Raw genomic sequence first — 17,034 nt, 5'->3', positions numbered from 1 at the left:
GCCAAAATGAAATCCACTTTCAGAAACGGGAGACAAAATGGGGCTGGCCAAAGCACCAGATCTAAGCTCCAGTCCTACTCTCATTTGATTGGGTGGTCTTGGGCAGATGCCTTACATTCTGAGCCCTCCCACCTCCACCTCCACAGGAACACACACTATGTTAAGTGACCAGCGTCCTTCTGTCTCCCTCTACCTTCTCTCTCCCTACATTAAAGAAAAAAAGGTTACAGGAACTACTATGGAGGACACATGGACAAAACCAAGGGGGAGGGTGGAGGTGGGGGAGGGAGGTGGGTTCAGTTGGGGTGGGGTGGAAGGATGGGGAGAAAAGGCATACAACTGTACTTGAATAACAATAAAAATTTTAAAAAAAGAAAGAAAGAAAAAAAGGTTAAAAAAATAAATTTTAAAAAATCACCAGGAGTATAATTAGAAGATAAGCTGGTAATACCAAAGGGTCACAAAATCTTAGAAACATTTGGTAATATTTCTAAGCCAGCCAGATACAAAAGGGCAGCTGCCAGCAAGCTCAGGGTCAAGGAGACACATGGGAGGCAGGGAGACTGCAGTGCCCGCTGTACCCGCCCGAAACCCAAAGCACATGCTCACTGCTCAACTCCGGGCACATGTCACCAGGTGGGGAACGTGGGCCCAGGGTTGTCAGGCACTCCTATTTTTTAAGGGAACCTAGATATCAAGACTTTTTTGTGTGTTAGCAAAACTTCAAAAATTTTCAAAATTGTGGAGACCAAACAGAACACATGTACTCACTGGTCTTGGTCCACAGGCTACCAGTCTGCAATGTGTTACATGTTCCCTAACTGCCAGCACCATACAGAACTTTGGCAGATTATGGGCAAACATGGGTTGACTATGAACCTAAGCACTAACTATAAACAACATATCTTAGAGAAAAATGCATTCTTATTCTCCAAAAAAACCACTCTCCAGTAAGCTGCTGGCACACAAGCATTCAGTCCAGGTGACTGCCAGCACAAGTTCTCCTGGTCCCCAAGCACAGCCTCAGGCACAGCTGCTTTGCTGTCTCCAATTCCTGTCCCACCCCCAAGTCCCATCGATCCTGTAACGAGCAGTCATCTCACAGTCTTCCTCTTTTCCTTTCCCCTCACCCTTTCCAACCCCCCAAGTTTAGACCCTTATTACTTCCCTTCTGCATTACTTAACCAACCTCCTCTCAATCTCTCTCCCCCACCCCACTTATCCTGAATCACCAGCAGGTCCCTCCACACTCCAGGGCTGCTGCACCAAGTCCAAAGTCCTCCAAACTCAGTTTAGGACCCCCCACAAACCCCAAACCAACCACTCCATCTTCCTGCAAGCCAAGTGTCTTGGCTCCATGTCACCTAAGCACATGGCCACCACCCCTTCCCCGCCCCCCCCCCCACCCCCAGTGCCTATTAATGCTATAATGTAGTTCCCTTCCTGAGAAGCCCCCTCAGTCTCTCTCCAAACTCAACACCGACCGCTGCAAAGCGGTAAGCTGCTCTGTAACATGAAGTCCTCCCAGGCCAGGACAATCTCATCTTTCTCCCAGCGCACGGCCCTTGCTGTGAGCAGCACCACGTGCCTTCTGCTGTAACTTATTACCAGAACATGCGCTTGTCAAACTGCATGTTTCTTTCAGAGGAAGCCATGCAGGACACTTCTTGTAGAAATCTCACACACACTCAGTATTATACGCTGCATAGTTACTGAATAAATACACAGAATCGGTGGACTCAAAGCCTGTAGCGTTCCCAAAGTGTGAGAAAAAGATTATCATTATCAAAAGATTGTATTCACCCCTAGACCACTGACAGCTCATGAACAGCTAAGCATGCAGGGCCAGTCCTGAAACAAACAGTTACCAAATACTTAACTCCACGTTTACTTGTTTTTTCCTGTTCAGATTAGCGTCACGATAAAAAGATGTCAGTAGTGCATATAATGCTACGTCCATCCTGCCAATTATGCTAGTTTTAACCACCTTAGTTAGAGTGTATTAGTTTATTCCATTGAGGTTTATGCTTAGTTCATCCAAAGAAAGTTCTCTGAGGGTTGTTTTATTTTATTGTTTACTGATTTGAGAGAGAAAGTCAGACAGAGAGACATCGACTTGTCGCTCCACTTAGTCACACACTCACTGGCGTGTGCCCTGACGGAAGATCGAACTCGCAACCTTGGCGGGTCAGGATGACGTGCTCAACGACTCACCAACCCGGCCAGGGCTGGGGCCTCCGAGGGTGTCGGGAGCACTTTTAGCCGAGTGTACTTTCACACCACACAAAAATACAAACATAGCTTTGGCACTCACCATGGTCGGGGAGAAACTCCTCATTTTCATGTCATTTATCCATATTCTTGCTACTTCTTTATTAGAAGACTCTTTCTTTACTGTACCATTGCTTATATCAGCTGAAGGAGAGAGTCAATTTACATTTTAGAACAAAATCTCGATTTCTTTTCCTACAATTTCTTTAAAAATTCAGTAGTTTACCCATGTCCCAAACTGAAAAACACCCATCTGCTTAACACTAACTTAAATAAAGCACAGGAATAAAAACATTCAAAGCTGGGTACCGTTATGGAAGAATTAACCTCAAAAGGAAATGTGTGCATAGAAAATACGAAAACCATTTATTAAAAAGACACCTTAACCAGAACTATTTGATAGTTCATTTCAATACAAAGGCCAAGAGCAGGCATTACTTTAGGATACTTCATTTGGTTCAGTAAAAACGAACAAAAACCTGGTGCTCTCACCAAGACAGAACCAGTCTCACCAGATCTGATGGCCCTTATAACCTTCAAGGCAAAGTAACCATCCCCAGAAGGGAAGGAAAAAACAACTGGGACTCTGCTTTCCTTTCTTTGCATGCCCTTGTTAGCTGCAGCAACAGAAGCCCCCCTCTGTGCGCCAATCGGAGCAGAAGTGCTGGTCAAGGCGCCCAGAGCCTCCGTCTCTAGGTGGTCCGGAAGCGTTCTGGTGCCTGCAGTTCCTGAGGTCAGACTGAAAATCACACCAGGGACACTGACTAGCATCTTATCTATCCTCCCAACAGATGGGGAGCATTTGGGGACCTGGCACCTGGGAGTCCAAAACGACCAGGACGAAAGTGCCGACACACGAAGAGCGCTGGAGCAGAGGCAACAGAGCCACAGTGGGGCACAGTCGGCCCCACTGAAGTGTGGGGGAGCCAGTGGACCCAGTGGACCCAGAGAAAGGCTCTGACGGCTCGGGGCTCTGACAGGGGCGAGGGCCGCACCGACAGGAGACAAAGAAGAACGTGCCACACCGTGCTCTTTGTAGTTTCATACTTCAATGTGTTTCCCTTTCAGGAAAAAGATGACCTTCTACAGCACAAATGTCTACTTATCTTCAGCGTTCCCTTACTCTTTTCCAGCCCTGGCCTGGCCTGAGAGTTTCCCAGGCTTCCACACAAGGACGCCCTGACCTGCAGTCTTCTGTCTCTGAAAATGGCCACCCTGCGTGCGGGAGCAGCTGCTGTCCCAGTGATCACTGGGGCAGCTCCGCAGCCCCCTGCGTTCTGCTGTGCTCTCTGGAACCCTTCCTCTCCTCTAACTTACGAAAGCACACGCAGCATTAAGGGGTGGAGCGCAATCCTCGCAGAGCCACTCCCAGGAAGGCAGCAGTCTTTCTCCTCACGGAACCCAGAAACGTTCATGAAAAGCAGTCTGCACTCACTCATCTCCTCCAAGTCTCCCAAGAGCCACCTCGAACGCTGCCCTGAACCTCGGCTGGGGCAGGGCCCTAGTCCTGCTCCCCACAGCAGGAAACGGCCACCAGCCCGAAGACAGTTAAGACGACCTCGCAATCATTCAGTTCAGGACGATGACAGAGAGTAAGACCACAGCCAGAGAACACAGCAGCGTAGCCCCAGAAACAAAGACGAGAGCACCTGGCACTTTAACTGCCTGTCACTGGAGACAGTTCTGTATCAGCCTACAAACACTTTTTGCGCCCCTTCCTTCCGAATGCCCCCCACTCTCTACTTTATAAACACAAGCATATTTCAACTGCCAAGCAGTCAATTCTGCCACAGAATTACATTGGTTCATAGCAGGTATGAAAACTTACCTCCCACTATCAGAACAATAAAGCAGCTGTTTGGAAGGAGGAACTATCCTACTCAAAGCCCATCACCTCATTCTAGAAGCCTGATAGAACGCACTAGTATAAGATCGTGGTCAGCTCAGGACATTACTGAGGTCAGAGCGAGCATCTCCAACAGCGACCATCACGGTTTGAGTCCATGACAAGGACTCAAAGACTATTATTTAGTTCAAGGGAGAAGAGAAGGAAAGAATATCCCTCTTAAGAATTCACATTTTTCCGTTTCTAAAAATATATTACTAAAACTTGATATAGCCAGAGTTAAAAAAGACAAATTCATTCTATTTTACCCTTAAAAACGACCTGTCTGTACTAAATATGAAGCCTCCTCTGAGCACCACACTTAAAACTGTGACCTCTCCCTGCCCCACATGCCATTTTCCGGTTCTCCCCACAGTGCCTGTCCCTGACGTCCTACGTCACGCGCACCCAGTGCAGCTCCGCCAGAACGCAAGCTCCATGAGAGCAGAGGTTTGAACAGTTTTCTTCTCAGCCACAGCCTCAAAATCCCAGAACCGTGCTCGACACATAGGCACTCAACAAATATTGTTGAATGAATGAGCAACAACAACAAAAAAACACTCCAGGGAAGAAAACTAACTATAAAATCAACATTCTTTATACATAAATGAATTCCTAAAAAGGTGTAACCAAACCACTGCTGGGCTTTTTCTCTTTACATCTGAACCTATCCTTAAAGAATACGGATTAGCTAGTGGTAATGGTTGTACAATTCCGTGACTACCCTAAAATCCACTCAATTGTGTACTTTAAGTGGGTAACAATAAAGCTGTTATTAAAAAGTATTATGTGAGTTCACCCTTCAAAGAAAATATAGTATTATTTTGTAATGACAGTGTGTATGTTTTTTAAAAGAGAATTTCCTAAAAACACAACCACCCACAAGCAATGAAGCCAACAGGCAAACCATGAAACTCTATAAAGGTCTGAGTTAAAGTATCAAACTATCAGTTTAAAAGCATGTGACCCTCAAGCATGGTCCAAGGACCACCAGCAACAGCACCTCCAACAAGTTATTAGAAGTGCAGACTCCTGGGCCCCATCCCAGACCTACTGAATTGATTGTTTCTGAACAAGATCTCCAAGTGATTCGTAGGCACATAAAGTTTGAGAAGCATTGGTTCAAAGGACTGAGGAAAATGTCCACTGGTTATTCACAATATATAAAACTGAGAACTCATGATGCTGACGAAGCCACTTGGTAATTCCACACTTCATTTCAAAGCTAAACGCTAAGGCTTCTGAACTTTTGCTTCTCTTGAACTGTAAAAAGACTGTAAGTACCACAGGCAGACAACTGACACCACTGAAAACGGAAAGACTTACTAGCTGCTGTTGCAACGGGCTGAGCAATATTAGCTGGTGGCTTCAGTTTCATGAGTTCGTTCAGACTATTATTTTTTAGTAGGTCCTTCAGTTGAACCTGGTCCTTTGGAGGTGCGGAGGTCATGGTATTTCGTGCTGCTGGTGCTGAGACTGAAGGGCGTGTGTTTGCAGTGGTCTGGATGAACTTTGTCAAAGTGATGGTTTGCCTGCTAGTTGTTACAGGTGGTGTTTTAGTCATTACAATGGTAGATCCCAAGGTCGGAAGCTGATTTATCTGATTCAGCACAAATGTTGTTGTAGATGGAGGTTGCTGCTAGAGCGAAAAGAAAACCACATGCATCACACCACTGAAAAATGCTTCCTTCTCCAATATAGCCTATACCTGTAACACAGTGTGCCATGTAAAATCTAAAATAGACTTTTACTTTTGCCTAACCATTGGCACTTCACCTTAATTAAGTATGACCCAAATAAATTACCAAGTTAAAATACACCATTCTGAAGAAAGAAGGTACATGGGTAGCGTGACATTTCATATAACTGTCAGGGAGAGCAAACGTCACATGGGACGTGCGGTAACCCCATATAACACGAGGGCCAGGAGCAGGAAGAATGTGAAATCCCAGCACCGCCCCAGCAAGGGAGATGACACCTGGGAAGTCACACAGCTCTGGAGGCCCAGGCTCTCTGCGGACCACTTTCCATTCCTAACACTCCAGGACTGCCGTCCAATGCTCCGTCTGCTCTCATGCAGATGACACGAACGCCTGGAACTTAACAAGATAAAACCACCAAGCAGAGTTTTAAATTCCTAGGTCACGCAAATGACCCTGCTACGTAAACCACGAACACTGGCGATGACGTGAGCACTACCTCTGAGCCTAAAGCAGAGCTGTGCACTCTTTTTACAGGGGAGGGGGAGGGGCTGGACAAAAATGAAAAAAAGGTCAAGCTTTAAGGATAACAGTATATCTGTGACTACAAGCAACTACAGTATAACTGGGATGCTTTTATAAATTTAAGTATCTTTCTACTTCCTTTCCACCTCAAACTATCTTATTTCTCCATAATGCCTATAGCAAGAATCTTCTAGTTACTACTTACCACTTTTACATGAAACTCTCAAAACAATAATTTACCACAAGTTATCAAATTTTAACCAGTTTGTCCAGTAATTTTATACCATCCAACTTAAATTAATAACTGCTATATTTTAGGTTAGGTTAGAGGAAATCTATATTTAAAGCACAATTATAATCACATAAAAGTTATATATACTGACAACTATAATAGCATAATCAATAAAATATAATAAAAGAGGAAAAAAGTTACATATACCAATGAACAAAAGCTGAAATAAACAAGCAAAATTAAAAAAGTATAGTGGGATAATGAATAGTTGATCTTTTTATTTCATAAATTTTGTATCACTTGCAATAATAAGTTTCTGTTTTATCCAAATTATCTTTTGAACAATATAACTATGGTAAGAATGGAACAAATGTTTTCACAAAGTAGGAGATGAGAGCAGAATATTGTGAAAGAAGTAGCAAGAAGCAGAACTACTGAGATAAAACTGTTCGTATGAAAGCTTATTTTCTCACTACACTCCTACACTATTTCAGGAGTAAAGCCAAATCTAAATAATTCTTACCCTAACATTTAACAGTGCTGGACTAGGTACCGTCTCTGGTTCTTGTTTAACAGGAGCTGCTGCTTCAGTCTCCAAACCTAGTTCTAATGTACTGAGTGGCACTGACTGGAGAGAAAACATTGAGAAAAATAAAGAATGACACAGTGAATTCCATTTCAAGAACAAGAGATGTATTCATTTAATTAAAACAAAGAGCCCGAGCTGGTGTGGCTCAGTGGATTGAGTGCCGGCCTGCGAACCAAAGGGTCACCGGTTTGATTCCTGGTCAGGGCACATGCCTGGGTTGCAGGCAGGGTCTCCAACTGGAGGGTACGTAAGAAGCAACCACACATTGAAGTTTCTATTCCTCTCTTTCTCCCTCCCTTCCCCTCTCTAAAAGTAAATAAATAAAATCTTAAAAACAAAATAAAACAAACCATGTCAGCCTTTACTCTCAAACAGAACGTAAGAGCACGGATACCAGATTAAAACCACCGTCTCTGCAAGCAGACCATCTTCACAGATCACACTAACACCAGAATCTCCCTTTTACTTTCAGAAAACGTGTACAGAGAAACCTCAGAAAAATGTTCCTGTTCAGTATATAGAGACAAACTATTAAGGAGATTAACCATCCTCCTAGAAAAAGTCTATAAACTCATTCATCTCTTTCTTTTACATATATGGTATAGCAAAACAAAAAATGTCTCAATTTTCACTGCAAATGTTTTCTACCTCACGAATTAAGACTAATACTAACATTAAAAAAACCTTCAACCCTGGCTGGTGTTGGTCAGTGGATTGAGCGCTGGCCTGGGAAGGGTCTCCAGTTCAATTCCCAGTCAGAGCACATGCCTGGGTTGCGGGCCAGGTCCCCAGTAGGGGGCATGCAAGAGGCAACCACATGTTGATGTTTCTCTCCTACTCTTTCTCCCCCCCACCTCTCTCTCTAAAAATAAATAAATAAAATCTTTAAAAAAAACCCTTCATATGCATATTTAAAATTAAGGCTTAATAACACCTACTTTTATAAGTACAAGTTAAAATGAAGAAAACCCCTGCCTTTCAGAGGCATAGGAAAACTCTCACTTACCTGGTGAACCGGAGGGGGTGGTGTTGGAGTTGCAAGCCCTGCATCTCCACCATCAATATCGAAGAGGTCATTTGGACTAATTCCACTCTCACTCAAAGCAGCAAGCAGTAAATCTTGCCCTGGCTCCACCATCTTTAGAACAAAATATTAAATATTAACATAACAAACTTAAAATGACAATTAACTCTCTTTGACATACAAACCAACATTTTGTACCAGACCCATTCATTTAGTATTTATGAAGAACTTGAAGCACATGAGGCAAAAAGGATGAAAATAGCTTCTGATTCCCCCAAATCCACATTAAGATAAAAGGGACGGAACAGTTTGAACATCACTGCAAGTGTGTGTCCATAAGATAGTGTGGGAACCAAAGGAAACTCTGCACTTTGCCTAGGGAGGGAGGTCATGCAGATGACCCTGGAGTGAGTGAGTTGAGAGTCAATGAAGGAATTGCCCAGGGACCAGGGCTTTCAAGACAGTGTGCTCAGTCTCCTGGAGGCGTGAACACTGCTAACCCTCCCTCGTCAGGACCAGGAGCAGGGAGAACCTCACAAAACTGCTGCAGCAGATCAGGAGAGCCGCTGTGCTGTACCAGCAGGTGTACAGACGAAAAGGGGGCACGGATTTCAAGGTGTTCAGGAAGGAGATTCCCTAAGACCAGGTTTAAATAAAAGCTCAAAATGGGAGAATTTTTATTAAAAAGAGTTGATGGATAATTAGAGAAAGCCATCAAAAGTTGAGCCCAGGAGGCCTGGAAGATGAGTTACATGGATTTGGGGGGGAATGCCTATGGAGGAGCAAGCAACTGCATCTTACGGTGGCTTTCCCAACTGTCCTCTTAGGAGCAAGACCAAAGTGTTCTGCCACCAACAGGGAACAAAGCCGCAACAGAGCTTCCTCAACTTTAACTTTCCTCATTAATGTATTGAAAATAACCAATTATATACACAAACATACTTATGGGGAATCTGCCGCTTCTCTCAGCGCACTAATTTTCAGCTGGCCCATTTGTTCTCAGACTGCACAACAGAGTTAAATGCCAGTGTTTCACCATGCCCTCCAGAAAGAAAGGTATCAGCCCAGAACGCCGTGACCATGACTCCACCGTGTGAGGACTGCTGCATTCGATGGAAGCGTGGTATCTGACCAAGCAGCCCTTCATCAGGTCGGCCTGTGTCACACATGCTTGTGTGTCACACAGAAAAAGTTGTAACAGATGCACGAATGAATTTAAGGTAGAAAACCAGACATCCAGAATTGAAACTAAGGGCAGACCCACTGTTTCAAGGATGGAAGGAAGGGCGGAGAACCTAAAAACTTACAGAAAAAGGGAAAGAAGTCTAAGGAGGACCTTTAACTTGAGCAGGAAGGTGGAAGGAGAGGGAGTGGACAGTGACAAAGTATCCTGCACAAGCCTGGCACGGTGCTGACCCTTCATGTACGTCACAGGCACACAACCCGAAGCAAGATAAAAACTGAGGCTCAGAAAACTTCGATTCGCTGGCCAGTGTCCCCCACCCACATCCAGATGGTCCAAAGCCCATCTGTTCTCTTTCCAATGCTTAGATCAAGAAGTCAGTGCTGGCCTTGCCAGGCGGCTCAGTTGGAGGACCAAAAGGTTGCGAGTTCAATCCCAGGCCAGGGAGCATAAGGGAAGCAACCAATCACCGTTTCTCTCTCACACTGATGTTTCTCTCCCCTCCCCCTTCCTTTCTAAAAATCAATAAGCATATCCTCAGGTGAGGATTTTTTAAAAATTTAGTAAGTCGGTGTTGGTAACCTTGAAGTTTCAACACTTAAAATTGGAAGAGGATGGAGTATTAGACAGCAAGATGAAAATAGTATGAAAGAACAGACCATCAGAGACAAACAGCAGAAATGTCCCAAGATACTTAAAGTTAATCCATTGTTCTAATATAGATGTAGTTGACCATACTGTACAAATTATCTCAGTACACAATAAAAACACGTACCACAAGAGCTGAGGCAATGCTTTAAAAACAATTTCAATCCATACAATACTTCATTGGGACCCATGGGAATAGGGGGTCTTGGCCCACTTGCTCTGGCCAATCTTGACCTAGATTAATAGAACTCGAGACTATCAAAATGTCATCCTCTAAAAGTAAACACTGGAAATAGTTTATTTACATTTGAAACAAAAGCACATTGTTTTAAACCAGTGACTCCTGAACTACAGACCACAGAAGGCTTGGAGGTCCCAGGGCCCATTTAATCCATCAGCTACGCACCAGGCCTTGTCTGTTTATACTCTACAGTACAGAAACGTTACTAATGAAACCAAAAAAACTCACTAAAAAGTGTTGTTGAATTAATGAGAGCTCTCTGAAATATACTTTTTAAACAATGAGCATTAAAAGTACAAAAATATCTTTGCCCTAGCTGGTGTGGCTCAGTGGACTGAGCACCAGCCTGCAAACAGAAAGGTCTCAGTTTTGATTCCCGGTCAGGGCACGTGCCTGGGTTGCGGGCCAGGTCCCCAGTTGAGGGTGTGCAAAAGGCAACCAATTGATGTCTCTCTCACACATTGATATTTCTCTCCCTCTCTTCTTCTTTCTCTTTCTCGCTCTCAGAAGGTAAATAAAAATAAACTCTTAAAAAAAACCCCAAACCCTAGGACTACCTATAGATTATACCAAATTGTCATGAAAAGTGGAATTCGAAATTGCTAATGAACTCAGCCTTGCTTATGTTTAGTTGCGAGTTGCTTTCACATGTTGACAACATATAATTTAAAATATTTTTTTTTCATGGAAGGGAGGAATTTGGGGAAGAAACTTGTTGGTGTTCAGACCAGAAATGATGGCACCACTTCAGTTACCACTCATAATTCACTCGGAGGAGCCACAACCTGAGGTCTCTGGTCTGAGCAGGGAGCTCGTATTGACAATGTCTGTAAAAGACAGTTTCTTTTATGAGCCATCGGTAAAAGACGTTTTCACTTTATACACGTCTTACACACGAACAGAACCTGGGGATATCCTCTCCCTTAGCCAGGGGGGTACAAACTCTCCAGCTGCACTTTGTTTGCAGTGAGGAGCAAACGGGACAGAGACGGGACATCTGTGCCACTCTCTAACTCCATTAGGCAAAACTCACCACATGTAACCACATTCCTATTTTGAAATTATTACAGACTCACGGAATTTAAGTGCCCATGCTGAGAGAGCCTTTAAAAGGTGATACTACCCAGTTTTCTCCTCCTCGGTTTACAAATAAGTAGGATTTATTCCTGAGGGAAAACATTTTCACTCTGTACCCACATATAAATACACAAGTGCATATAAATACACATATAAAATGGACAAGTATCACACAAATGCAAATACTGTTAGGTATAAAAGAACTGTGTTACAACGTGTCAAAAAGGATTTCATAGACCTCAGATAATATTCAACATGTAGCAATCTAACAAACTCAGAAGGTACTAACAGCAGTGATTCTATGGCATCTCAAACAATGGACAACAAAATGGCTCCATTTTTATCACGAATACATTTGAAAATATCACTTATTTCAAAAAGTACAATATGAAAGCAACAATGACAAATAAGAAACAAGGACACAGGAGTAGAGAGAAACTAAGAGCCATCCTTGGCAGGAAGAGAATCCCGAGGAAACAATAGCCAATCGGAAGAATGAAAGGATTCAGTTCCCACAGAGAAGACCAACACCGAAACCCATCGGCGGGGACAAGGTTTCTCTTGTTGAGACCTAACACAGACCTTCACAGTCTACAGCTCTGGCCAGACAGGTACAAGGGACAAGTCTGCAGTGGCAGCAGCACACGACAGAGGAGGAGGAGACTGTGGAGTCAAACAGAATATCTGGGTTCAAATACTGGCTCCATCATCCACTAGCAGTAGAACAGGATCAAGTAATATTCTATGACTCAGTTTCTTCAACTTCCATGGGGACACAATAGAACCTACCTCATAGGACTGTTGTACTATTCGAAACACATGTTAGCTACTATCATTTTGATAAACGTTAGTATCGTGCCCAAGAAATGTCTTCTTCCATATTGCTAATGTAACTTTATTTCCCAGAATGCAAACTACTTGTTGGCAATCTATTCAATAATTAACTTCTACACTAGTTCTATAAAATACTAGTTCCCTTTTTACCTAAAATGTCACACATCTAGTTTATTCATTTGATCAGTTCGTATCTTGGGGACAGTAATAGACACCTTTAAAGCTGCACAGAAAATACCACTTAGTATCTCTCCCAGAATAACAAAAACATTTTTTTCTTGTTATTTAATAGTGCTAAGCATGTCTGATTTCTGATTCAGCTTCAATTTTGCTTTTATGCGGCCCAGATGTGATGAGTGACACATAGTTTGAGAATCTGAAAGGTCCTGGGTGGTGTAACTCATGGACTAAGTGCAGGCCTGCAAACCTTGAAAGGCTGCTGGTTCAATTCCCAGTCACGGCACATTGCGGGCCAAGGTCCCCAGGTGGGGGCATGTGAGAGGTGACCAATAGATCTCCCTTTCTTTCTCACTCCATTCCCCTCTAAAAATAAATAAATAAAATATTTAAAAAAAAAAAGAATTTGGCCCTGGCTGGTGTGGTTCAGTGGATTGAGTGCCAGCCTATGAACCAAAGACTCGCCAGTTCTATTCCCAGTCAGGGCACATGCCTGGGTTTCGGGCCAGGTCCCCAGTAGGGGGTGCACAGGAGGCAACCACACATTGATGTTTCTCTCCTTCTCTTCCCCTCTCTAAAAATAAATAAATAAAATCTTGAAAAATAATAATTTGAAGGATAATGATCCACTTAGAATTGGGCTATATAGTCCATCAACAAGTATTTATGAAGTGTCTACTAAGTATCACTTAAGAATACGAGAAAAAGGGTCAGTATAAAGTTCCTCAAAGCGGGTTTTATTTACCTAAAAAGATGTAATTTGTATTTTTTAAACACCTAATTCTCAAGGGAGCAATTGCTCAAAGTGCCCCTCCTCCCATTCTCATTGCAAAACCTACAGGAAGCAAGGGTTCACAAAGGATCTGTAGATCATGAATAAACATCCAAAAAACGCTTTACAAAAGAAACAGAAGAACCAGGTGAGGAAATGAAACTGATCACCTCCATCACTTTCACTCAGCCAGCTTTCTTCAGGTTTAGTATAGGGTTGGACTTTTTTTCCTCTTTTAACCCTCAAGATAGCCCAGGAGTAAATGCTGCCCATTATCCCCTTGTCACAGATGAGAAACTGAGGCCAGAGAGGATGTGTAACAAGGTAACAACAAAGCCAGAGTGGAGCAGAATTACAAACCCAAGGTCTGACACCACATCCCTCCAAGATTCTGTACTCAACCTTATGCCAGTATTTTGCAAACTGCTGGCCACAACATAGTGGATTGTCCAATCAATTTAGTGAACCATGACCAGTTTTTTTAAACATTTCAGCACAGAAACAGAAAATTAGTGCACAGCATGTAGCGAGAAAAGTTATTTCATGAAATGAGTTTTTTCAGTTCTATGTATATATTACATACTTAGTCACAATGTAAAACATATTTCTTGCCGTAGTATGCAATAAAAAGGTTTGGGGGGGAGGGAAACGCTGTGCTATATGCTGCCTCCAAAAAAACAAATAAGTTAATTTGATGGGTTTTTAAAAAAGGTTTTATTTATTTAATTTTAGAGAGAGGGGAAAGGAGGAAGAAAGACTGGGAGAGAAACATGAGCAGGAGAGAGGTAGACAGGTTGCCTCTCTCGCGCCCCCAACTAGGGACCTGGCCCGAAACCCAGGCATGTGCCCCGACTGGGAAGTGAGCTGACAACCTTTTGGTTCACAGGCCAGTGCTCAATCCACTGAGCCACACCAGTCAGGGCTGATGGGTTCCGTACTGTACCTTGTTAATAAAATAGGTTCTGCTCTTAAAGAGCCTATCTTTTCCACCTACAGAAAATTCAATCACAAAGTGGATCTGTCAATTAGCATAAAAAAAAAAAGAACGTTGCAAAAACCTTAGGATTACATCACATCGGTTATTAATTTACTATTTAATGTGAAGGCAATTCCTCTCCAAAAGTATCTTTACTTTTGGCAGGCAAAGCGTGGGAACTCCCAGAGCCTCATGAAGTCACATCCCTCAGACCTGAGTGTGCGTGTCCTTCACAGGCGGCAGGTCTGAAATCAAAGCTCAGTCCAGATACTGAGAAATGGCAACACGTATCTGTAGCTGTAGGCGAGCCTTTTCTTAAAATTTTTATTTATTGATTTTATGGAAGGAAGGGGGAAGGAGACAGAGGTAGAGAGAGAGAGAGAGAAACAATTTGTTGTTCTACTTACTTATGCATTCATTGGTTGCTTCTTGTATGTGCCCTGACCAGGGACAGAACTTGCAACTTTGGTGTACCAGGACAACGCTCTAAAAAATGGAGCTATCCGGCCAGGACTGCGCATCATTTTTTAAAAAGCAGGTAAAACAATCTCCAAACTGCCCGTTTTAAAATAATAATTTCAAAAAAAAAAAAAAAGTAATTTCAGCAAAACTTTTGAAACATGTAAAACTGGCCCCAGCTGGGTGGCTCAGCTGCTCAGAGAGCATGAACCCGACAGGCAAGGCTGCAGGTCAGACCCCAGTCAGGGCGCATACAAGACTCGGCCAATGACCGCAGCAGCAGAACAACAAATTGATGTCTGTCTCTCACCAAAAATCAGTACATTAAAAAACTTTTTTAAATACACGTAGCCCTGACTGTAGCTCAGTTGGCTGGCTGTCCCGCAAAGCAGAAGCCTGGCAGTTGATTCCTGGTCAGGACACATGCCTAGTCTGCAGGTTCTGGCCTACAGCAGGACGCACTTGAGAGGCAACCGATTGATGTTTCTCTCTCGCATCAATGTCTCTCTCCCTCTCTCTAAAAATAAAGTCTTTAAAAAATAAAAATACATGTAAAATTGCCTGACATAACAACATTCAATGAATGAATGAACGAACAAACTGTAAGCCACTAAGCCTCTCTTTAAGGCTAGCCCAGCAAAACTAATGTAAAACTTATCTGAAACTGTGAAGAGAGTCACGTGGCATGAAGTTAGACTGGGAGATAAAAAGCAGAAGCCAGAGAAAAAAATAAAAGTGTCTTACCTTTGGTAAGGTACAGTTCGGAAACCTTTTTAAACACAGAAACAAAACGTTCCCTTGCTTACGAAACTAATGTCCCACTCCACGCACTAGCACCTAATCCTGTATTTTATCCTAGAAATGCTGTACCAACTATCTTTTGTGAGACGATGATGGTTGCCCCCGCGCTCACGAAAACCAGTTCTGCTGGCCACGGGTTCTGATCTGCCGAAAAAAACTTGGAAAAAATGCGGTCCCTCCCCTCTGTTAGCTGGCTTTGCGCGCCTGCAGAGTCCGGGCTCCGGGCGCTGGGGCAGCTCGGGCTTTGACAGCGCACGGCGCCCTCCGGGCGACCCCGTTAGCAGCCCCATTCCGTCTCTAACTCTGATCGTCTAGAGACTACGAAACATTTAACTGAACATAAACTGCCAATAATCAACTTTCAAAGGTCAAAGGGGACCCAGTTTTCCACCTCCCCTCATCAACACGTGTTCAGTACAAACTTCCGGGTGCTGTTACAATTGGCTGCGCAATTCAATGGATAAAAACGTTGCTTTCCTTGACTCCCATTTTCTCGCCCGTTCTTTTCCCACGTTTCTCCACCAGCGACTCCCCAAAACAAAAGCCGCCCACAGTAAACGGAGCACGCCCATGAAAAGAGCTTCTCTGTGCAAGGATCAAGTTAGTGGTCCGCAAACATTCCCCAAACAGAAGCACAAAGCCCGGGTGGAAAGGGGAGGGGCTGGACGGCCAGGAAAGAAACAATCGCAAGCTCGGGAACATCCACAGCTCCTCAGCGGTTAAACCGACCCCAAACCACTTCTGGGAAACCACCCGCACACGCTTCTTTGGGGAACTTTAGGTTGTAGTTACGCCTAACACTCTCAAAGTAGGCAAACCCCAACCGCCCTTCCCCTGCGCAGAGATGCTACGGGTCAGGAGACAAGCGAGCTGGCTGGAAGCAAAATTGCCTTCAATTGCCACCGGGTGAGGCGTGAAAGGGGCCCCCACGTGTCCCGTGTACCTTCCCCACAGCCCCGGGAGCCAGGTGACCACAAACTGACGGTGCGGTGTCCACACATGGGGCGACCCTGTCGCCTCCCGCACTCGCCCTAAACCGGGAGCAATCCGCAGGACTTTTGAAGGGTTGCGGAGCTCACTTTTCTGCGGGTCCGGGACCTCGCAGCTCCGGGGTTGGACGGGGCAAGGAAGGGAGGCGACCCAAGCGGAGCCGGAGCCGGGGTCCGCACACCCTGCCTCCCCACCCAAAGGGGGTGCCTCCAGCCCGGGACAGCGGGGGCCCGTCAGCCCCACGCGCGGCGACCACAGGGCCCGGCGCTGACGGACGGAGAAAGCGAGCGCGGCGGGGCAGCCGCCGGGACCGTGACCCCGAGTCCCCCGGGACGAGCAGCTGAGGGAGAGGCGAGAGAGGCCCCATACCGGGGTGAGGTGGCGGCCCCCCCCCGAGCCCGGCCCCGCACAGCTCCCTAAGGAGGGTGGGAGTGGGAGGCTGTCCGGGAGAGCGAGTGCAGAAGCAAAAGAGGATTCAGGAGAGGACTTACTTTCCCCGCGAGATGCGACGCCGGTGCGGCTTCTCCCGGGCGGCGAGAGCTTGAAGAACCACAGGCGACAGGAGCGGAGGCGGCGGTGGCGGCGGCAGCAGCGGCGTCCGGCTCTGCCTACCTCCCCGCCGCCATCTTGACGCCCCTCCCCCCAACCCC

General features: G+C 44.8%; 1 protein-coding gene across 4 annotated transcripts in view; it reads right to left on the bottom strand.

The window, feature by feature from the left end:
- The window catches only part of SBNO1 (strawberry notch homolog 1), a 49,352-nt gene extending 32,326 nt beyond the window's left edge, over positions 1–17,026 (bottom strand). The window contains exons 1-5 of one of the 4 annotated variants that reach the window (XM_024566629.3): positions 16,876–17,026; positions 8,209–8,340; positions 7,137–7,241; positions 5,483–5,795; positions 2,315–2,415 (exon numbers count right to left, since the gene is read on the bottom strand). In XM_024566629.3, the coding sequence (XP_024422397.2) occupies positions 2,315–2,415; positions 5,483–5,795; positions 7,137–7,241; positions 8,209–8,340 (651 nt within the window). In that variant the 5' untranslated portion in view covers positions 16,876–17,026. The remainder of the gene's footprint in view (positions 1–2,314; positions 2,416–5,482; positions 5,796–7,136; positions 7,242–8,208; positions 8,341–16,875) is intronic. The other 3 variants (XM_024566630.3, XM_024566631.3, XM_024566632.3) reach the window with 3 other exon arrangements.
- Between the last annotated feature and the right edge of the window lie 8 nt (positions 17,027–17,034).

This window comes from Desmodus rotundus, chromosome 7 (genome assembly GCF_022682495.2).
Source record: "Desmodus rotundus isolate HL8 chromosome 7, HLdesRot8A.1, whole genome shotgun sequence".
Lineage (NCBI taxonomy): Eukaryota > Metazoa > Chordata > Mammalia > Chiroptera > Phyllostomidae > Desmodus > Desmodus rotundus.
This window is presented reverse-complemented; position numbering and strand designations above follow the sequence as displayed.